Genomic DNA, 19,912 nt, shown 5'->3' with positions numbered 1-19,912 from the left:
ACAGGAAATATTCCCAATGCATGACTACGATGTGGTGTGAGAAGCGCTATGTGCCACATAGCGAATCTGGTTTCCGTTACACTTAGTCCCTGTTTGAGATTGCTTATTTTATGCAAGGACCACACATATAAGCATTTATTCGTCTTTGAGAAATAATCCTAAATAAGTGCTTTTTCAGGAAATAAGCCTAACGTTCTGGCCTTTTTCAAGAAAAAGTGCTTATTGCATTTCTGGTCCATCTTGACCTGTCATGTAATTTTCAAAATACCTATACTACCTCCCATTTAAAAAAATATTTTTTCACCAAACACTCATAAGGACTTACTAGGATAAGTGCTTATCCTATAAGCACTCCCAAATGGGGGGGTTAATTGTTAAATAATGACCAACTATCCCTTTATAATTGGTGATTTTTTATTTTAATTGTAACTAATAATACTTTAAACATTTCTCTCAAATCAAATCATAAAATGTGGTATATGAAAATGAAGGCTCTAAAAGCTCCAAGCCTCCCACCATTTTGACCGACTTCTTTATTTGCTGTTGTCTCAAAGGGTTAAACCTTGAAAAGGATAGGATTATATTTCTATCATAAACATGCATTTGTCAGTAGAATTTTCAGAAAAGTGATTCCATTTCCAGATATTTTATTTATTTGACATTTCAGGAATGAGTCTTCTTAAGAAGTTCAATTGCAATGTAAATAAAGAGAAAATATTAAAAAAGCGGTGAAAACGATGTCATTTTCATGCCCTTGCAAATTGAAATCGAAGGCTGAAACGCCCAACTTGGTATTGTTTAATTTGGTCAGATATTGAGATGTCATAGGTCAGGCTTTTGTCATTGAATGCATCTTTTATTGGATAAATTATGGTCCCGCTTGGTGCATCTTTTTGTGCGGGCTAAGTTAGGCAACCTGTGTTTTGGTCTTTTCCCATTTGGTTGAAAAAATATCTTGTCTTTTTTTTTTTTTTCAACTGGTCTTCGTACGAAAAACACATGAACAGATACACTTTAATCAAACGGTCTTCAAACTGTTAAGATCTTAATGTAAAAGCTTACATCATCTTTAACTGTCAAAGCTTCCAGAAGATCTTTCAAAAGCGACTTGCAAAATGACCCCTATGTCTATTACCTGATGCTGCCGACAACAATACATTATTGGTGACATTCATCCAATTACACATTGAGTACATCTCTTCTGATTTATATCACCAATATTCTCAATGTACAACTGGATGAATGTTATTAATAATGTATTGTGGTCAACAGATCCAGACTCTTACTAAACGTGTTTATTTCTCTTCTTTTTTAATTACCAGCTGATCTGAAAATACCCACATAGAAATGAATGATGTCTACAACATTTGGACCAAGCATCCCTGCGGAATTAAAGGGGTCAATGTTCTTGTTTATATTCCCAAACCAAATGGCCATTTTGGTAGCGCTCACCCCTCACCTCTGGCTCCAGATATTCTTCTCTTTGCTCAACTTTTTTTTTCCTCAAAAAAGAAGGGAACTTGCTTGGTTCACTTGAGAGGTCATCTTTTTTTTTGGAATATTCCTTGTTGGTGTTCCAATTCATACGAAACTAATCTAAAACATCCAACACTCAATACGGCCTAAGGGAGAGAAGCTGTAACTATATTAATTAAAGAAAAAATAATAATTTAACAAAAGATGGAGCTGACATGGATGTGGATAGTCCATGTGGTTGATACAAGAGGTGCTCATCAAACCAGTTCGGTTTTTGAAAATTATCAAATCGAATCAATTCGTTAATCAGTTGATCGAATAATGAAAAATCTATAACGCGGAAAAGATATGATATGAAAAGAGTTTTGATCAATCAAAACCCACGCATGAATTTATATACCAAAAAAACTGATACCAGATCGAAAAAACTGCAAAGCGGTTCAGTTATTTTTCAGTTTGGATTTTTCGGGTTTTTATGGGCACTCTTAGATTGTTCAGTTTTCAGACAGGTCAGCTGTCCCTCCACTTGGCAGAATAATCAAGAAGTCTTACTCTTTCAACTTGTGCCAACGTTCCAACCCCTGAGGCCAAGCCATCTCATTGGCTTAGTCTCCAGACTCCAAAGCCATGCATTCACATATTGCAGCTGAAATAGTTTAGACCAATTGGGGGTCGCATCTTCTCCCACTTGATGGATGCTTCCACGGTTCCACCTATCAAATTGCAGCACATGGGGATTTTAATTTGCCACTTGGCAAAAGAAAGACCGTCTCTCTCTCTCCAGTAACAGACAGCTAAGTGGGTTCCACGTGGCAAAGAAAAGGAAAACCCATTTACACTGACATCAAACCGGGACCGGATAAGAAGGGCTTCGTGCCTAATATAATCCCAAGCCCAACATCCTCATTAAACACGAACGTGGTTTCACGTTTCTTACGGTACTAAAGAATGGAGCATTCTAATAAAAAGTTGGAAATTAAAAGGAACGATACCTGTGAGGCTGTGACTGTGACTGTGAGTAAGCAGGAAAGCCTAGCAATCACCCACACCTCCCTCAATAGCCAACCATTACTGCTCTTGGCTTCTGTCGGATGGTGGTCCCCATCTGTGCCCATCGAACTCCACACAAAATTCTTCAACCCCAGAGAAGATGTTGATAGTTTTATAGAAAACCCACAAACACAAAATTATAAATAAATAAATCAAATATCATATATATATGGTGTCTCTGATATTCTTCTAAGTTAGAACTTAGCACCAACTACATGACAAAATGCCTTCAATCTTTATACATTCTTTACCTTGGTAAACACGTGTACATTTATTGTTTCCTAAATTAAGGGTTCCGCATTTATATTATTTAATTCACTATTTCTCAAAAAATTAAAAAAGTGTATTCTCTGGTCTTCATTTTTTTTTTAATTTCAATTTAAGGACTCAGGCTGAGGCATGTTTGTTTGTTTGTTTGGAATGATTAAATAATAACAATAATCCCCATTAAGCCTCTTAATCAAGCATTAATTAGGCTTGCTTTGAATTCCTCCTCTTCATTTTTCTAATCAAGAACAAGGATTTAAGAGATCCAACTCTCCCACTGAATTCCAACCACTGGATCGTGGTAGAAATTCAATCACGACCGCCAATTGGAGTGGGACCCACATCATACCAGGTCACTGTTATTCCCAACAACGAAGAGATTATATAACAGCACTAAGTCAAGGGGTAGCTTCGTAAATTCCAGTCATATCCGATAAGCGATAAACCCTCTCGGGCCTCTTCTACTTCTAGAAGGCGAGACGACTCGGTCCCCCACCCGCTTCCGCGCTCCACATTACGCGCCAACGAAGACCAAGCTGGACCACACACGTGTGAACTTCCGATATGGCAAGAAGACTGTGTCTCCCGCTTTTCCAGCTGTGCTGCAGCTTTTCCTTCAGTCCTTACACGTGTCAATCCACCATACGCCCACAAGATAGACAGTAGAATTGCACGTGGCACGACCACAGAATGACAGATACAATGCAATGAGCGCCCCACATGTACATCTCAGCGTGCATTGAGAATATCTCCTATATTTGTCATTGCGAGATGTTCCTAATACACGGTTGAGATGTGCTGTTGGGCGCCGATGCGAATTCTGACAGTTACTCCCCAACCCAACCCTGTGGGAAGTACGACCCGGCGAGTGGTGGACTCAGACCATTTCAGATGCATTGGCGCGCGCGCGCGGCGAGTACAAGACCAGAGGCCGGGTATTATTAGCAGTAGTGCGAATTTAGGAAAGGTTATATAACTAGCCAAACGTGTCCGATTCGTGTTCGGAGCGTGTTCAAATTCGGGACTAATTTTTTACTTAATTTAATAAAAACGTAATTAGTTAGAATTAACTTTGAGTTTTATTATCTATTTTGGAAAATTTCCCACATTTCTCTCTTTTCGTTTCTTTTCTTCGGTGTTCGGACATTTTTCCTTCTGTTTTAACCGAAACGCGGTGGACGAGACTCCGCTCATAAAGGGGGCCCCTTGCGCTAGGGTTTTCAGAATCCACCATTGTTCATCTGTAATTCCTCTCTCTCTCTCTCTCTCTCTCTCTCTCTCTCTCTCTCTCTCCCCGCTTTGCTTTACGAGGTACCTTTCGGCTCTCGCCTTTGTTCCTCCCTTCGTTATTTTTTTCTCCTTGTTTGGATTGATACCCATGTCTTTGTATGCGTTTTTCTAAGCTTTGATGGTTGTTCATGCTTGGACGCCAAGGAAAGGGGTTTCGTGAAATCTCAATTTGGACTATTGAGGTGTTTGTCCTGTTCTTCCATTTCGGTTGATTTGGAAGGGAGCTTTGTTGGGATTGAGGGTTATTTTTTGTTGAATTTTGATTTGGTTTATGGGTTTGTTTTGAGGTTTTAATTGGGGGGAACTTGGGTGATAATGGGCTTGGTTTGAGGAGGCAGTGGATCTGATAAAGTGAGGATTTTGGAGGGTTGTGTCGGTAGATCTGGTTGAATTCTGAGGTGGGTTTTTAATTATTTTTATTTATTTCGTCAGTGGTGGTCTTGCTTTCAGGAATTTGAGGGTTTCTGAGGAATTTGCCGGAGTTTCTTTTTTTTTTTTTTCCTGCTTTTTTCCATTGATGTGAGTAAAGATGCCTGCCACAGACTATCAGGGTTCATCCGTGCCTTTCGCCTCTCTAGGTCGTTCGCTTCTGAGTATCAGACGCGACCAGGTTCATTCCATGGAAAGCAACCATGACCCTACCAGCCAGGAATTGGAGCTTGAGGCGTTTCAGAAACAGGTTTCTGACCGGTTCGGCGATCTTGCCTCTGCTAGCTCTGACGATCTACTTTCCCTTTCATGGATCCGGCGGCTTCTCGATGCTTTCCTTTGCTGCCAGGAAGAATTCAGGGTTATACTGTTTAACAACAGGAATCTCGTCTCGAGATCACCCCTTGATCGCCTTATTACTGATTTCTTTGAGAGGAGCGTAAAGGCGCTTGATGTTTGTAACGCCATTCGTGATGGGATTGAGCAGGTTCGGCAATGGCAGAAGCACATGGAGATTGTTCTCTGTGCCTTGGATTCTCGCCAGAGGACACTCGGGGAAGGCCAGTTCCGTCGGGCGAAGAAGGCCTTGACGGATTTGGCAATTGCTATGCTGGATGAGAAGGATTCTGGATCAGTTCTCGCACAGAGAAATCGCTCTTTTGGGCGTAACAATACGAGCAAGGACTCTCGCTCAGTGGGGCATTTTCGGTCTCTTTCGTGGAGTGTATCTCGCTCGTGGTCAGCTGCGAAGCAGCTTCAGGCAATTGGGAACAACTTGGCTGCACCTCGCGGCAATGAGGTTGTTGCTACTGGTGGACTGGCAGTTCCAGTGTTTACAATGGGTTCTATTCTCTTGTTTGTGATGTGGGCACTTGTTGCTGCAATCCCTTGCCAGGACCGTGGCCTCCAGACTCATTTCTCAATCTCCCGCCATTTCACATGGGCTGCTCCAGTTCTCTCACTTCATGAGCGGATTATGGATGAGGCCAAGAAGAGGGACCGGCGGAATTCCAATGGATTGTTGAAGGAGATCAATCAGATGGAGAAATGTGCTCGGCACATGGCTGAATTGGCTGATGCAGTCCACTTGCCACTGACTGAGGAGCGCGAGGCAGAAGTCAGGCTGGGAGTGTCGGAGTTGGCACAGATATGTGAAACAATGAAGGATGGATTGGACCCTCTGGAGCGCCAGGTGAGGGAAGTGTTCCATAGGATTGTGCGGAGCCGGACCGAGGGTCTTGATTGCTTGGGCAGGCCAAATAATCCTGAGTAGTGGCATCCTATGTACAATTTTGCTAATATCATGTGATTTTGATTTCCTGGGTAGCAACCCTGTTGCAAGGAGGAGAAGAAGAAAGTGGAGGTGAAGGTGGAGAAAAAGAAAGATCTCAAGTCTTCATCGACAATAAAAGGTTAAGCAGGTAGTGTTCTTGTATCTATCATCATACATTTTGTAAACAATATAGGAGAAGTTGGATTGGATCATCCTGCTCCATGCTGCTATTATCCGTCTTGTGTTTTTTTTTTTTTTTTTATTGTATAATGTTCATCAATTTTCTTTGCTAAGTTGCATCTTCTTGTTGTGCGGATTATGTAAGTTGTTCTTTTCTTTTTTTTCCTCTTATTTTGCCAGTGGTACATACTATTTTAGTTGGAATATATTCCTTGGTAATTGTCATCAAAATGGATTGGCTGTTATTGATTTACATATGTAGAGCATGACATAAGATGATTCTGTTGGCCATTTCTGTTTATGGAGGATGATTACCTGGAAGCTGTCATATTTACAAAGTTGTGAATGTAAATTTATGATACACCTTTGAAGGAGTCGAAGTTTCTGCTGCCTATACATTTCGTGGGCCTTGTTGCTCAGATTGTTACATTGTAGGGCCTAACATATGAATTAAAGCATTTGCAGTGTAAATAGAAATTTAGAAGGCATTTCTCCTGTGATCCTCGTCAGGAAGAGGTTGCATTGAAGATCAGTCAAAAAAATGAAGAAATTTATAGTGCCTATTGTTCAACTCTGTGCTGCATATTGAATTTGTTGAAGTTCAAGCAGAATTGATTCAAAATTCATTTGAGAGCACAAGGAGAGATTATGGTCTACATGTTGAATTATCATAGTAGTCTGTTTTCATTAATGCAGCAAGTAAATAATTAGAGGGGTACTGTAAGTTCTTCAGGTTCAGTTTGGGAAGAATGCAAATACAAATACGTTAAGTGCAAAACCTTGTAAACGGTATTTGTAAATCTTGTATTTGCTCTGTACATTTTTGTATTTGTACTCTTCCCAAACTGAGCCTCAGGTCTCAATATGAGATAAGAGATCTGTTGTGATGGTAAGATAATGGAGCAAGAACAAGAGAATGGGGATAGTAACCCTCCATTCTTCCAAAAGAAAAAAATGAACTCCAAAATTTCCCATCTCCTCCCGATCAATCCCATCATTCAAAAGTCTCATCTGAACAAGACAACCATGGGGCGTTGATTGCCACAGTTATAATCCATGTGAAGTTCAACTTGTACTCCATGAGTACATGAAATTTTGGAGATGCTATGCTTAATTCCTAAACCATTGATTGCAGTAGGTCTAGCTCTTAATGTTAAAGCTCCTAAAATGATATTCCAATTCATTCTTATTCACATGTTGATAAGCCAATCTGTAACTGTTTTGAAATGGAAAGAAACATCAAATCAAAATATGCTTTGTTTCAATAAAAAACTGCTGACTGGTAAAAACATAGCTATCTAGCAACGGCTGTTACAATGAGATTATGGAAGCCATTTGCGAATGGTAAAAGAATTATTTGTTTCCAAATACCCCAAGGATATGGATCTACTAGAGGCTACAACCTTGTTACCTGTTCCCTCATAGTCATTGCCACTATAGATGATTTTACAAGCTTCAGAGCAACCAATGTCCCGATTACTTGGACAGGTCAGAGGAGGTAGAGATGACAGCCAGATAACAGCTTTACTGACCCATTTTGCTGCAAAACGAGGCTGGCTTTCTCAGATGTGTCAAGTTTGCATTGCCTTCTCATTCTTGTACCTCAATTTATTAGCTAAAGCTGGTGCAAGCGCAGCTTCTAGTCAGCCTCAGATCTCAGTCCCACCTCCAGCTCCAACTCGTGTTTTTGCTCTAATATTTACACATGACCAGTGATGGAAGTAAACAGTAGACACTATACACTGCACGTGAAGTGTCCCTTGCTGAATTCTGACCATCGGATTCATGTCGGTTGGGTAAATTGCTTGAGCAGATTCCAATCCTACACCCCTTAACCTCTTGGTTGGTATCCAACCGAAAGATTGTGATAATAAGAGGTGGACCATTATATCATGGTTTCAGTTTGTTGGACGTCTTGTTTTGCTCTTCTATCCGGGGCCTGTTTGGCCTAATTTGCTGGGAGTAGCTCTACCCAATCTGAATCAATATTAAAAATATATATATAAAATGCAAACGTCAATCAATTCATTTTGAAAAGACAAGAGACCATACTCGACGGACATCCCATCTATTCATAACTCATGTGCCGGACCTGCGGTTGGATAACACCAACCTCTCAAATCTCTCAAGTCTCAACCATCCACTGATACCCACTCGTTCAATTCTGTGAACAGCTAAGAGAAAAGCCAACTGAACTTTTCTTTTCTTTCAATTGCTTTAAGCTTTTCATGGATTGTGTTGGTTCTTAATTGGAACTCTACAGTTTATCTCTTGGATTGAATATGGATATATATTGTGGAACCGTGGAAGTTGGCCTGAGATGAGAAAGAGTAAAAGAGAGTACACGATTATTTAGATTAGATGAGAGAGGGAGGACCATCCGAGAAAGTGGCTACGGATATTGTTATTTATTGGACAAAGAATAAATGGCATTATTTGTGAATGCAACAAAAGCCCAAGTAGAGGTCAGAGGTCTCCTCCATCCCTATTGGGTTCTATCCTCTTCTTGCCACCGACGTAATTGGAATGCGACATTTGTTTCAGGATTTTCATTTTCCCAGATTTCACTGAAAGGACAGAACAGTGTTTGGGTAAAGGAAATCTGGTCCTCAAGCTTAAAAGGCCGGTCTGCTGGCTAGCATCAATCTTTCAAAAGAAAGGGGAAATTAGAAAAAAAGTGCACAAGCACCACCTTGGCACTTTGGCCGGACTAGCATGGACGGATCTGTTTCTGGAATATGGCTCAAGTATGTAGACAAAAGACTATTGACAGAACCTGTTTCTTTATTACACTGAATCATCAATCTCACATTTTGACATTTCAAGGACATTCAAGAATTTATCAGACACCATGGAAACAGAATTTTAGTCAGGCAATTTTAAATCGCCCCTTCAAATGGGAGTTTTCTTTGCCAATTAATTTGTAATTTCACCATACACCATCTCAATTCTCAGACCTTTGGGTCTCCATAACTTGCCACCTGTTGCATACCATCATCAAAAAGCTGATGTTGCTCTAGCTGAAGATCTCCATCAACAATGGGTCTCCAATTGATTTGTAATTTCACCATACACCATCTCAATTCTCAGACCTTTGGGTCTCCATAACTTGCCACCTGTTGCATACTATCATCTGGGCGGGTCCCATCTAAAAGAGTGTCTACATAAACAAAAAGCTGATGTTGCTCTAGCTGAAGATCTCCATCAACAAAGGGGTCCATTTAATGGTGGGTTGCTTGCTATATCCTGTCCTCTGAGTTAAAGCCAAATGGCAAGTTATGTGGCCATTCAAGTTAAATGGTGGGTCGCTATCCCATGTCTAAAACACTAAAATCTGCAAATTATCATGCAACCTACGGACAAGGGCGGATTGGACCAAGATCGACCCATGACATAAATACGGCAACCATCAACAAGTTAAGATGGAAAGCTCTTAAACACACAGAACTAAAATCTGGGTTGACCTATAAGTATATGGTAACTAGTACTTGGTCGGAAATTTCTACGAAATCATAGTTTTTTCGATGTGTCCTTAAAAGGACAATACATGGGGATGGAAAGGAATTGTGAAGAGCAAGGAATGACCTGGTTTTAAGTATTACATGGTCTATTAGCCGTGGAAATCAAACACAATTCTGGCTTGATAACTGGGTACTACAGATCAAACCCAGTTGTCTCGGCATATCTATTAGATAGAAAAGCAACTTCCGCTTAGCGATCCCAATTACTAATCAATCTGAATGCAAATCATAAAGATGAATTCTCAAGAAAATCATGTGGTATAAGTAATGCAACAAAGGTTGGATGCAGAGTTGTTGACCAACTCTTTGAACTTGAAGGAGTAACGAAAGAATATTCAATGTCAATGGAAAACAAGCAAATTTATTTTGCATATTAAACAGGAATGGTGACTCTGAGAGTACTCTAACGAATATCAAACATATAAGAATTTAGAACCATGACAAATCCATTATCCAACAACTAGGAATGAAGAGCAACTAAGCTGGTGAAAGCAATGGAAGCACTTTTGTATGCTTGCTTTTCATGTATAAACGTCAAAAGCACTTTTATCACAACATATGCTGCCAAGCTAATAATAAATATGCCAACAAAATCATCTGCGACAGTAGGTCCAATGTAAACATTTCATTATTGCCATGGAAGATGGAGATGGTTTCTGATACAGTAAGACCAGTCCAATCTCCAGTCTCATCTGGAGTAAGTCTCCTTCACTCGTACACTTGGGGAAGGAAGGAAATTTCCTGGCTGACTGACTGGTTTGCCAATATTGAAAGGTTTAGATATCGTGATTGCTTGGAATGGTCCCATTAGAATCAACCTTAGCTCTCGTGTCTTCTGGCAGCACCACTCCGTGCAATGTTTTCGTATTTCATGGCTGAATTGACCTTAAAACTGACAATCAGAATGGTGTCCACCAAACGTTGTGTTGCCTATCTATCAGATTTCTCATGTGTTTTTTAAGTAAAACACATACACCTATGCAGCTGGTTTTCTGTTCGCAGCAAATCTATCTGAATTCCTAGACATCTGTATTCAACCTTGTATGGTCGTATCGAATCATGGGTCACATACGTCTTCTTCCTATTTTGCGTCTCAAAAACCAAACATTAATTCAGACTGTAACTTGTAAGCCAGAAAAATCCAGCAATGGTGTTTGGTAAAGAGGTGTTGCAATTCTATTTGGGGTTCATATCAGCGCCACGTCTGTGTTTTTTAAGTAAAACACAAACAAAACATATTTGATTAGATCGTTGGAAGTTACAACGGCCACGTCTCTTTGCAATCAGAATCAGCTGAAACATCAAATAGATGTTTCTTTTTTCTCTCCAGTGGCTGTCGGAGCTGTTTTTCACCCTCAATGGCATCATCACCACGATACCAAACACCCACAATTTAACGTCTCAGCTCCCCGATTGCAGTGAAGCAACCACCTCACGATCCCACACTGGAATGAAAGATGGATAGAAACTTTGAACAAGAGCAAAAGGGGGCGTTCGACAAAGCTGAATCAGCTGGCTGTTTGGTATAACTTTTTTTTTTTTTGTTGAATCATTCGAAAGAAGGCTGTTTGGTATAACATCTGAACAGGATAGATAATAAAGTAATTAAAGAATTCATAAAGTAGCTAAATAATTAATAAATTGCATTAAATTAATTTCAAAGTGGTTTTAATGTTTGGTAACGGGAATTTTTGTCCATTGATGGAGGTGGGTCAATGAGTATTGAAAATTGGTTTGAACCCAAGCCGGGGCTGGTTCGATTGGGTTTTTAATTTGTGGATGCTGAATGTTCATGAATATGATACCATGGCCAATTGGGCCAATTCTCATACTAATCATAAGCTCAACTGCTCAAACCCATATTCTCAACCTTTGCAAAGAAAACATTAGCAGAAATCCATAGGATGGCCATCTTATTTTGCTTTAATGTTCATTGACTCCCAAATAGTTTTTATTATGCAACTTGAATGCCCAATATGTATGACTTTGCATTAGAAATTGAAACTTACGAGCCTAAGGCTCAGTTTGGAAAGAGTACAAATACAAATATGTATGGTATAAATACATACAAAATATAAGGTTTTGCATTCTACATATTTGCATTTATACTCCCTCCAATTTAAAAAGACTGCAAATATAAACATGTATAATACAAATACAAGGTTTAAAAATTCAATATATAAAGTTTTGCAATGTGCGTCTATATTCTTTCATGGTCAAATAAGAAATTTATAGGACTTTTTGAGGAACAGTGAAAGCATTTGTAAAATAGTGAATGGCCCGAGAGGGGCCTCTGAGAACTCCGCTCTTGTCTACCTTTGGGCACAAGCCCGATTAAGAAGTGGAGGCCTAAGGCCTTTGCTGAAGGAATGTCAGCATTGAAGAAAAATAGATGTCATGTTGATAGAAAAATGAACAAACATGCATGTACAAGCTGGCTTCTAAGATTCGATCCTTAGACTCAGTTTGGAAGGAGTATAAATATAAATATGTACAATACAAATACATATAAAATATATAGTTTTGTACTCTATATATTTGTATTTGTACTCTACATAAATGGTACAAATACAAATTTGTAGAATGCAAAACCTTATATTTTGTATGTATTTATATTGTACATATTTGTATTTATACTCTTTTCAAACTGAGCCTTAAGAAAGCTTTAGACAAGAAGTTCGGGAAAATCCAGAATAATATTGCAAATATTCAAATGGAGCTTCAATAACTGCAAATGAACCAACTTAATGTCCTGATTGACAATACAAGGACTTAAAGCTGTGTTTAGTTTGAAGGAAAAAAGTAGGGAAACCTTTACAAATCTTGTACAGGTTTCCTGCCTTTCCTACCTTTTCCTTCAAACCAACATAGCCTAAAAACTCGTGAACTATTGCACCACAGGAAAATATCAAGAGGGAAGGGTAATTTTTCGAGTGTCAATACAATGAAAACCTATAATATTGAAGTGGTCCTTCATTGATAAAGTATGGCTCAAATGGGATTTGAGTATGAGGTAGAGGAATTGGCAATGCATTCATGATCCATAACTTATCCCAATTATATGGGGTTACATGAATCCTATTTTATCAATTCACTCTGTTTAAAGTGATATCCATTGTTAAATTATTAGAGCTTAAATAATTTTTTACTACTTCTACCTATGTTCTTTTTGCTCTACCCCTAAATTTTCAAGCTCCTTCTACTTGTAGCAAATCACTTCTTCTAATTGGAGTTGTTGGCGGTCTTCTATGCACATGATTAAACCATTTTAGTATATTTTCACATTTTATTACTTATTGGAGCTATTTCTAAGTTTTTAAAGATGACTTTATTCTTAATTTTATCATTTCTAGTTTTTCCACTCATCCATCTTAGCATTTGCATTTTTATTACACTCATTTTTTTAATGCGTTATTTCTTAACAACACTCTGCTCCATATAACATGGTTAGTTTTACAACTATTTTATAAATTTTTTCTTTTAATCTAAGTGGTATTCTCCTATCACATAAACGTCAGATGCACCTAGACCTGTTCACGAGCCATGCTTCAGGCCTAATTTTACACTGTCTTGGGTTCGGGCTTCGGGCCAGGCCCATTAGAATTTTGACAAAAGCTAAGCTTGAGCCTGGCCCATGAATAGGTCTAAATGCACCCCTCCATTTTACCCAGTTTGCTCTAATTCTTTGGGTGACATCCTCCTCAATATCTCTCCCTTTGTTGAACCAAGGTATCGAAAAATGGTCACATTGAGTTATCCCTTGATCTCCAATCCCATACATCCTTATTTACACTTCTATTATTACTAAATTTATATGTCATGTATTCTATTTTAGTCCTACTTATATTAAAACCTGCATGGCATTTGTCCATAAGCTTAATTTTGCATTTAATCCTTCATTAATTTTATCAATTAAAACAGTATCATCCATGAACATTTACTATGAAACTTCTTCCTAAATATGTTTAATCAATTTATCTATGATTAGTACAAATAGATAAAGGCCAAATGTTGAACCTTTGTGAAAATTTACTATAACTGAACACTTGAAGTCTCTCCCATTGGTGTTCTAACATTGGTTGTTACCTCTTCATAAATATCCTTAAGTAGGTTTATATATTGATTTTGAACCTATTTCTTTTCTTTTTTTTTTGGTGGAACTAAAGAGGAGCTACACAAGGATCCGGGGGAGGGGAAGAGCTTAACATTAGGATTTGAAGGAGCTTCCTTAGCCATCCAATCTATTGCTTGATTAGCCTTCCTGAAGACATGATGATAATCCACTCCGCACCCCAAATGTTGGTTGATCTTCTTACTATCTTCTAGAATTGTCCTCATTATCTTCTTCTCTCAAAAAGGTTTAACTTAATAAAAGCATCTCAGGCATTAAACTTAATAAGTAGTGCCCAAAAATCTCTCACTTGTGGTTTGTTGACGATAGTTCCATTTATATCAGAGACAATCTAAAAGAAGGAGAATAGTTAGCTAAAGATTCTTAGAATTTATGAAGAGTTTTTGGGCAAAAGGTGAATTTGGCCAAGTAAGAGGTCTACTTTAGTAAATAGACTCTATGTAAGTTCTAGAAAATGATTGCTAAAGCTTTCCAAATCAAAAGTTGTAGTGAAAAATAATTTATACAATCAATGTACCCTGAATGGTGAGAAAAAATATGATTAGGGTTTTCAAGAAGTTGCAGTGAAAAATAAATTATGCGACAAAAACACAGAGAAGCCGCAATCCCGATACATCTCGTTGAAATGTGCTATAATCCTCCATTTTCTCCAAACCAGCCCTCCATTTTTGCAGGAGAAAGCAGATGAAGATGCCCCAAAACCTGAGGAAGAGACGCCAAAATTGATCAAGGAATTGCTTCATTTGCTATTGATGCATATGCCCGGAAATTTGACCAAAGAATCACAATCTCACTTGATAACCGATAAGAAGTATATGCGCTAAAACTTGACCAAATGAGTTCCACCACATCCCAGATTAAGAAAAAGTAGTGTTCTCAACCCCCAGAATTAAATGACAAAATAAATCTTCAACTTTAAGCGATACTCTGTTTGATGTTCAACTTTAAGCAGCATTTTATAATCAAAACAGAGTACCACAACCACCACCACATCCCACTGTGCCCATAAACAGTGCTTTCTTAATTTGATCTTCTTGCAAGTGATCAATTCATCTAACATTTGGAAGAAAAGAAAAGAAAATACGAGAAATATGTCAGCAAATTTATTGGTATGATATCTGAATTACCACCATGTAACGAATACGTGAAACATAGCTTACTGCTAGAAGCACCTTCAGAACTAAATCAACTTCGATAACTACATACTTACATGTAATTATATACAAGGTTTGTTAGAAAAGAATAGGAATAGCAAAGAAAAGTTTAAGCAAGAGATGTTAAAAACAATGAAACAGAAAATGTTGACCGAGTTCAAACAAATCCAATTGACACTTAATTACGGCCAAGCAGCCTTGATAGTTCTCTACATAGGTTGTTGCATGGTTTTCTAGAGCACCATTAGATTTCTTCATTTCTCTCCAACCATTCTCCTCTCCATTGCCATTCTTTTTGTTCATTCATGGCTCAAATTCATGGCGAGCCGACATTTTCTTCATTCCAACATTATTGCTTTCTCAGCGATTTCTCACCTGAGCTGTAGTTCTCATCATCTCCTCTAAGCTCTCTTTCATCGCCTTGTTTTCTATATGTAGAGCCTGGTCTTCCCATCCATAAATGCATTCCCTTCAATATCTCCAGATCTCCCTCCTTATCATGGACGGTGTGGCTCTTTAGTTTGACCTCCACCTTCTCAACCCGCTCAGCTCCAATCATGTCAATAGTGAGAAACTGATGTTCACAAAAAAAAAAGGCTACAACACCCACCTCCTATTGCTGGTTCTTCTCTACCATGGGTTTCAAATGAATCATTTCTGTCCTATTATTGTAGAGAGAGAGAGAGAGAGAGAGAGGCACCTTTGGTCGGTTCGGTTGTTAAGAGGAAGAAGACCATGAACAGTTCACTTGGAGGGGTGGTATGGGAAATTTGATATCATTTGATGGTAAATCACTAAGAGGGTCTTGAGAGAGATCGGATTCAGTGCTCAAACCGTTGTCACAGCCTTTTACAGCCGCGCATTGGGAATATTTCCATATTAGTATGCTTTTTTATGGGGAGATATTCTCAACGCAAGTGCAAAGGAGTGTGTGAACAATGTGAGCATAGTCTTGATTTTGAATGACAGTGAATTTAGGAGAAACGAAAAAATAGTCATGGTGAGTTTTACATGTTTTTATTGCACATTTGCACGCCATTACATACTATACGTGAAATCATTTGAAGTGCCAGAGAATGGTCATCCTGCCTGATAACATGGAACTTGACACCCCCTCCCAAAAAAGATAAAGGAATCCATGAAACTTTGGCCAAAAGAAGATCCATGATCTATGGAGTTTTTTGGAAAATTTATAAATTAATACCCTGTACCTTGTGCCTAGTCTTCAGTCCCCAATCTTCAAAACGTGCTAATCCAATATCCAAACTTTCAAAATGTGTCAACTTAGTACCGTTAATCACTTAGAATGCAAAAAGACAAAAATACTCTTTGAATGTCATGTAATTTTTTTATAAACCATCCAAATGCCCTTCTGAATGTGCACCAGTATTCAGTAAACATGCAGAACGAGCAGAAACCCAAGAAAAGAATTTGTACATGAATTTGCATTCACTGGCATTGGAAAGTCCGCAAATCCTTTGCTTCAAGCTCACGCTGGATTTTATCTTCCAGCTTGTCTAAATAGGCTTCATATATCTTTCTGCCTTTGGTGAGATTACAGTTTTCTATACTTGCATCAAGACTTCATTTGGTCTTCTTCCACTGCTGCTACTTATTCTTCGCCCCATTATGAAAATGGCCTATTTCTTTACAGGTTATGATCTTTATTACACAAATAGTTGTACCATCGTCCCTTGGTCTCATTGTTGTTCTCAAAGCGGAGACCTAAATCGATCAACCCTTGTGAGGTCAAATGTCAAAACTACTTACCATCTAGAGATCGACACTCAAGTCCATCTCATTGGATTTAACATTAAAATGGAGGCACTGAAACATTGCCGCTCCAACCAAAAGCATCTCCAGAAAACTAATAGTTGACCGTGTTCACTCCCAAATTATAGAAAAAACAGCAGCAGCTCCAGCTCCTCCACTAATCGTCACTCGCAACAGCCCCAGCGAACTCTGGTCGCATGTTCTCGAAGTCTGGGCAAGTGCGGATGTGGTCGAGTGTGTATCAAATTACGCAAGGTGGCAGGGGGGCATGGAATCTGCATCCTTAGCAGCGGTGGAACAGTCACCAATGTGACACTGCATCACCTTGTAGCATCTGCAGGGAGCGTAGTAACACTGCACGTGTTCACTCCCAAATTATAGAAAAAACAGCAGCAGCTCCAGCTCCTCCACTGATTCCACCTGTAACCCCTGATGACTGTGATGCTGTGGGCTGTACCTGCACCGTCTTTCAAACATGGCATTTGAAAATGATGCAACCACTAGCATCACTGGACCTGAAGCAACCTGTCCCTGCCCTCCTGCCAAAAAAATCGTTAGGCAACCAGGCAGAGCCAGTGGCGGAAGCACTTGTCCCCACAGTGAAAGTATCTCGAACTAACCGTGCAGTGTCACTACGCTCCCTGCAGATGCTACAAGGTGATGCAGTGTCACATTGGTGACTGTTCCACCGCTGCTAAGGATGCAGATTCCATGCCCCCCTGCCACCTTGCGTAATTTGATACACACTCGACCACATCCGCACTTGCCCAGACTTCGAGAACATGCGACCAGAGTTCGCTGGGGCTGTTGCGAGTGACGATTATTGGTGGTTTCCGCTTTTAACAAGAAACTGAACCCAACGAAACTATTCTGAAGGAATCCCATTACACTTCTTTCATTTCCTTGAGGAAGAAAATGATGAACAGTACTTTATTTTAAAAGGATAATTTTAACATTTTCAAAAATGTTAAATTTGACATGATATCATTAACTGACGGATGGTTAATGGTAGGTAATAAGTTGACATGTTTTGAAAGTTTAGATTCTGGATTGACACATTTTGAAATTCAGAGACCAAAGTGGGATTACGCCCAAAGTACTAAGGTACTAAGGTACTAATCTGCAATTTTCCTTTTTTTTTATAAATACAATCAGTGAATGAATCTGCCTTACTCACCAACTAATTACATTTCTGATTCTCATTAAAACAAAATACCTTTGAATGTATGAAGCTTCCGATCATATTTTTTTGATAAATCAAGCTTCCGATCATATTTTACAATGCCCGAATGCCCCGTATCCATCAACAGACTGCTGGAAGCCAAGGTGAGATGATTTCAATGGTCATCTGGCATACACACACACACAGGTATTCAGACCCTAACCTCTACACTGGTTGAAGCTCACTTTGAGAAAAACATGTAAGAGAGATCTGGAACAGAGTCTGGATTAACAGATGGAGAGAAATACCAAAACGGGCTTTGACAACCACTAACGAAATATCTCTGGGAAAGTCCACATTAAAAACCTTGAAAAGATCTCAGACTCCAAGAATTCAATATGTGCAGCACGTCCTATGAAGGTGTCCAGATTCATTCCTTGGGAAGAGATGCCAAAACTAACATCACAACGCATGAGAATGCGTGTCTCAGAGGATGGGCTGTTGATCTGATCCAAACAATTATTTAGCATATCCATGAAGATTTTGCCCTTCTTTGAGTAGTCCAATGATGATGCAGGGCACGATTCAATTCTGGCTGAATGATATGGAACATAGCCATCCTGAGACATGAAATCAAGGAAAACATTAGAGAAAGCCGAACCAAAACAATCATCCCAAAAAGAAGCAATATCAAATAAAGAACAATCTGTTTTTCTTTGACCCATCACACAAAGAACAAAAAAAAAAAAAAAAAAAAATGAAAATGAGATTTTAAGCATTTCAAGTATCCAACCACCCGACGTTCGACCTCAAAACGAGTAAAACTTGTCATGTTTACATGAAAATTTTAATTTTCTTTCAGTCTGGAAAAGTGAAAAACATAGGTACAACCAAAGAAAAATCAGATGCCTTATTAGATTTTCATATCTAGAACCCTATGATATATTGAATCCTCAAAATAAATAATAAATAAAATAGAAAAATAAAAAGAATAATTCCTTACAAAAGTCCTACCTATAAAAGAAAATCATGAAAGACAGAAAGGGAATACCTGAGGTGAGGATAAAAGGATTATGTTCTTGAAGTTGTTCAATGTCTTTTGCTGAAAAAGGAAAGAAAAGTTGTTTCAGAGTCTTGTTTCTAATGGGGGAAAAACTATCCCCTTCTTTCCAAACAAGCATGTGTCAGGTCAGTTGGTCATGCATATTATTGCATTGTCCAGCAGATTTTACATTTAGAAAAAGCATCAGAGGGTAATCTAGTTTCAATACCTTGCAAAGATTGTAGAAGAAAGTTTTCTGTAGTTCTGGGTTGTCACTGAAAGTAAGTTGGTGAATACACTGTGTTCCTTTGAGCTTTTTTAGAAGCCACAGTCCAGAGTTGAATAAAGAGTTTGAGCTGTATAGATACCCTAAGTGTGGTCCGGATACTGACATGTATGTATATAGGTATTTCAAATATGGCTCTATCATGGTCTCTGAGACAAATAAAAAGTATATGCTTAATATAAACACAAGCAATAAAGACCACAGTCGCCGAGCTAAGGATTGCTACCTGTTAAGGCAGTTCTTATAATGACATTCCCAATGGAATGCCCAACGAAACTAAGCTTGATATTTTTTATGCCCCCAGATCTTGACATTTTATCAATTTTCCTTCTAAGAAAAGATGTCACTTCTTCTGCCAGCCTCGAGCCCATTTCTCTGAAGTCTCCAGTTGTTTTGTCTTCATTCACCTCTGACATGAGACACTCTGCCCCAGGATCAATCAAAAGCCACTGATTCCGAACAAGCCGTAAATCAAGATGATGTCCCTATTTATGTGGTCAAAGGTAAAAAGAAATTAGACCATTGACCTATATCTGAACTATGAATCAGGAGCAAAGCATCATGAAGAAAGTAATAAGAATAAATGTAAACATTGAAGTAGCCCAGAGAAATGGAGTTATCTTTAGGCCACAGAGCTGAAGTCAATATGATGTTTAAATAGCACTAGAATAAGATAAATGCATGGATGCTAATAGAAAGTAAATACCAGAGTAAACAAGTAACAAGGAAAGATGCTGTTATGGACGCATTCCTCGGAAAGACGTACCATCGCCACCGGCAGCAACAAGAACCTGACCCACCGCCAGATTAGATTAGATCATCTTGCTTGTTCTTATCTTATTCTATTGCTCTTATCTTATCTTATCTTGTTAGTAAG

At 38.7% G+C, this 19,912-nt stretch overlaps 2 protein-coding genes across 14 annotated transcripts in view; one reads left to right on the top strand and one right to left on the bottom strand.

Annotated features, from left to right (window-relative positions):
- Window positions 1-4,106: 4,106 nt before the first annotated feature.
- Window positions 4,107-6,196, top strand: LOC104599908 (protein BYPASS1-LIKE). Its single transcript, XM_010262656.3, has one exon. It carries the CDS (start codon window positions 4,613-4,615, stop codon window positions 5,783-5,785), a length of 1,173 nt encoding a protein of 390 aa, XP_010260958.1. The 5' UTR covers window positions 4,107-4,612; the 3' UTR covers window positions 5,786-6,196.
- Window positions 6,197-17,500: 11,304 nt separating this feature from the next.
- The window catches only part of LOC104599909 (uncharacterized), a 91,799-nt gene continuing 89,387 nt past the window's right edge, over window positions 17,501-19,912 (bottom strand). For 8 of the 13 annotated variants that reach the window (XM_019198249.2, XM_088887911.1, XM_088887909.1 and 5 more), the window contains 4 exons: window positions 19,262-19,520; window positions 18,979-19,184; window positions 18,759-18,809; window positions 17,501-18,327 (listed from right to left, as the gene is read on the bottom strand). In XM_019198249.2, coding sequence (XP_019053794.2) covers window positions 18,037-18,327; window positions 18,759-18,809; window positions 18,979-19,184; window positions 19,262-19,520 — 807 coding nt within the window. In that variant the 3' untranslated portion in view covers window positions 17,501-18,036. Of the gene's footprint in view, window positions 18,328-18,758; window positions 18,810-18,978; window positions 19,185-19,261; window positions 19,521-19,912 lie in introns of those variants that run through there. The other 5 variants (XM_088887910.1, XM_088887914.1, XM_088887916.1 and 2 more) reach the window with 5 other exon arrangements.

Source organism: Nelumbo nucifera, chromosome 5 (assembly GCF_055504915.1).
Source record: "Nelumbo nucifera cultivar China Antique chromosome 5, China Antique-T2T, whole genome shotgun sequence".
Taxonomy (NCBI): Eukaryota; Viridiplantae; Streptophyta; class Magnoliopsida; order Proteales; family Nelumbonaceae; genus Nelumbo; species Nelumbo nucifera.
Note: the sequence above shows the minus strand (reverse complement) of the source record. Positions and strands in the feature narration are given on the sequence as shown.

Coding starts and splice junctions, on each gene's coding strand:
- LOC104599908 (XM_010262656.3), top strand. CDS start 4,613: ATGCCTGCCACAGACTATCAGGGTTCATCCGTGCCTTTCGCCTCTCTA.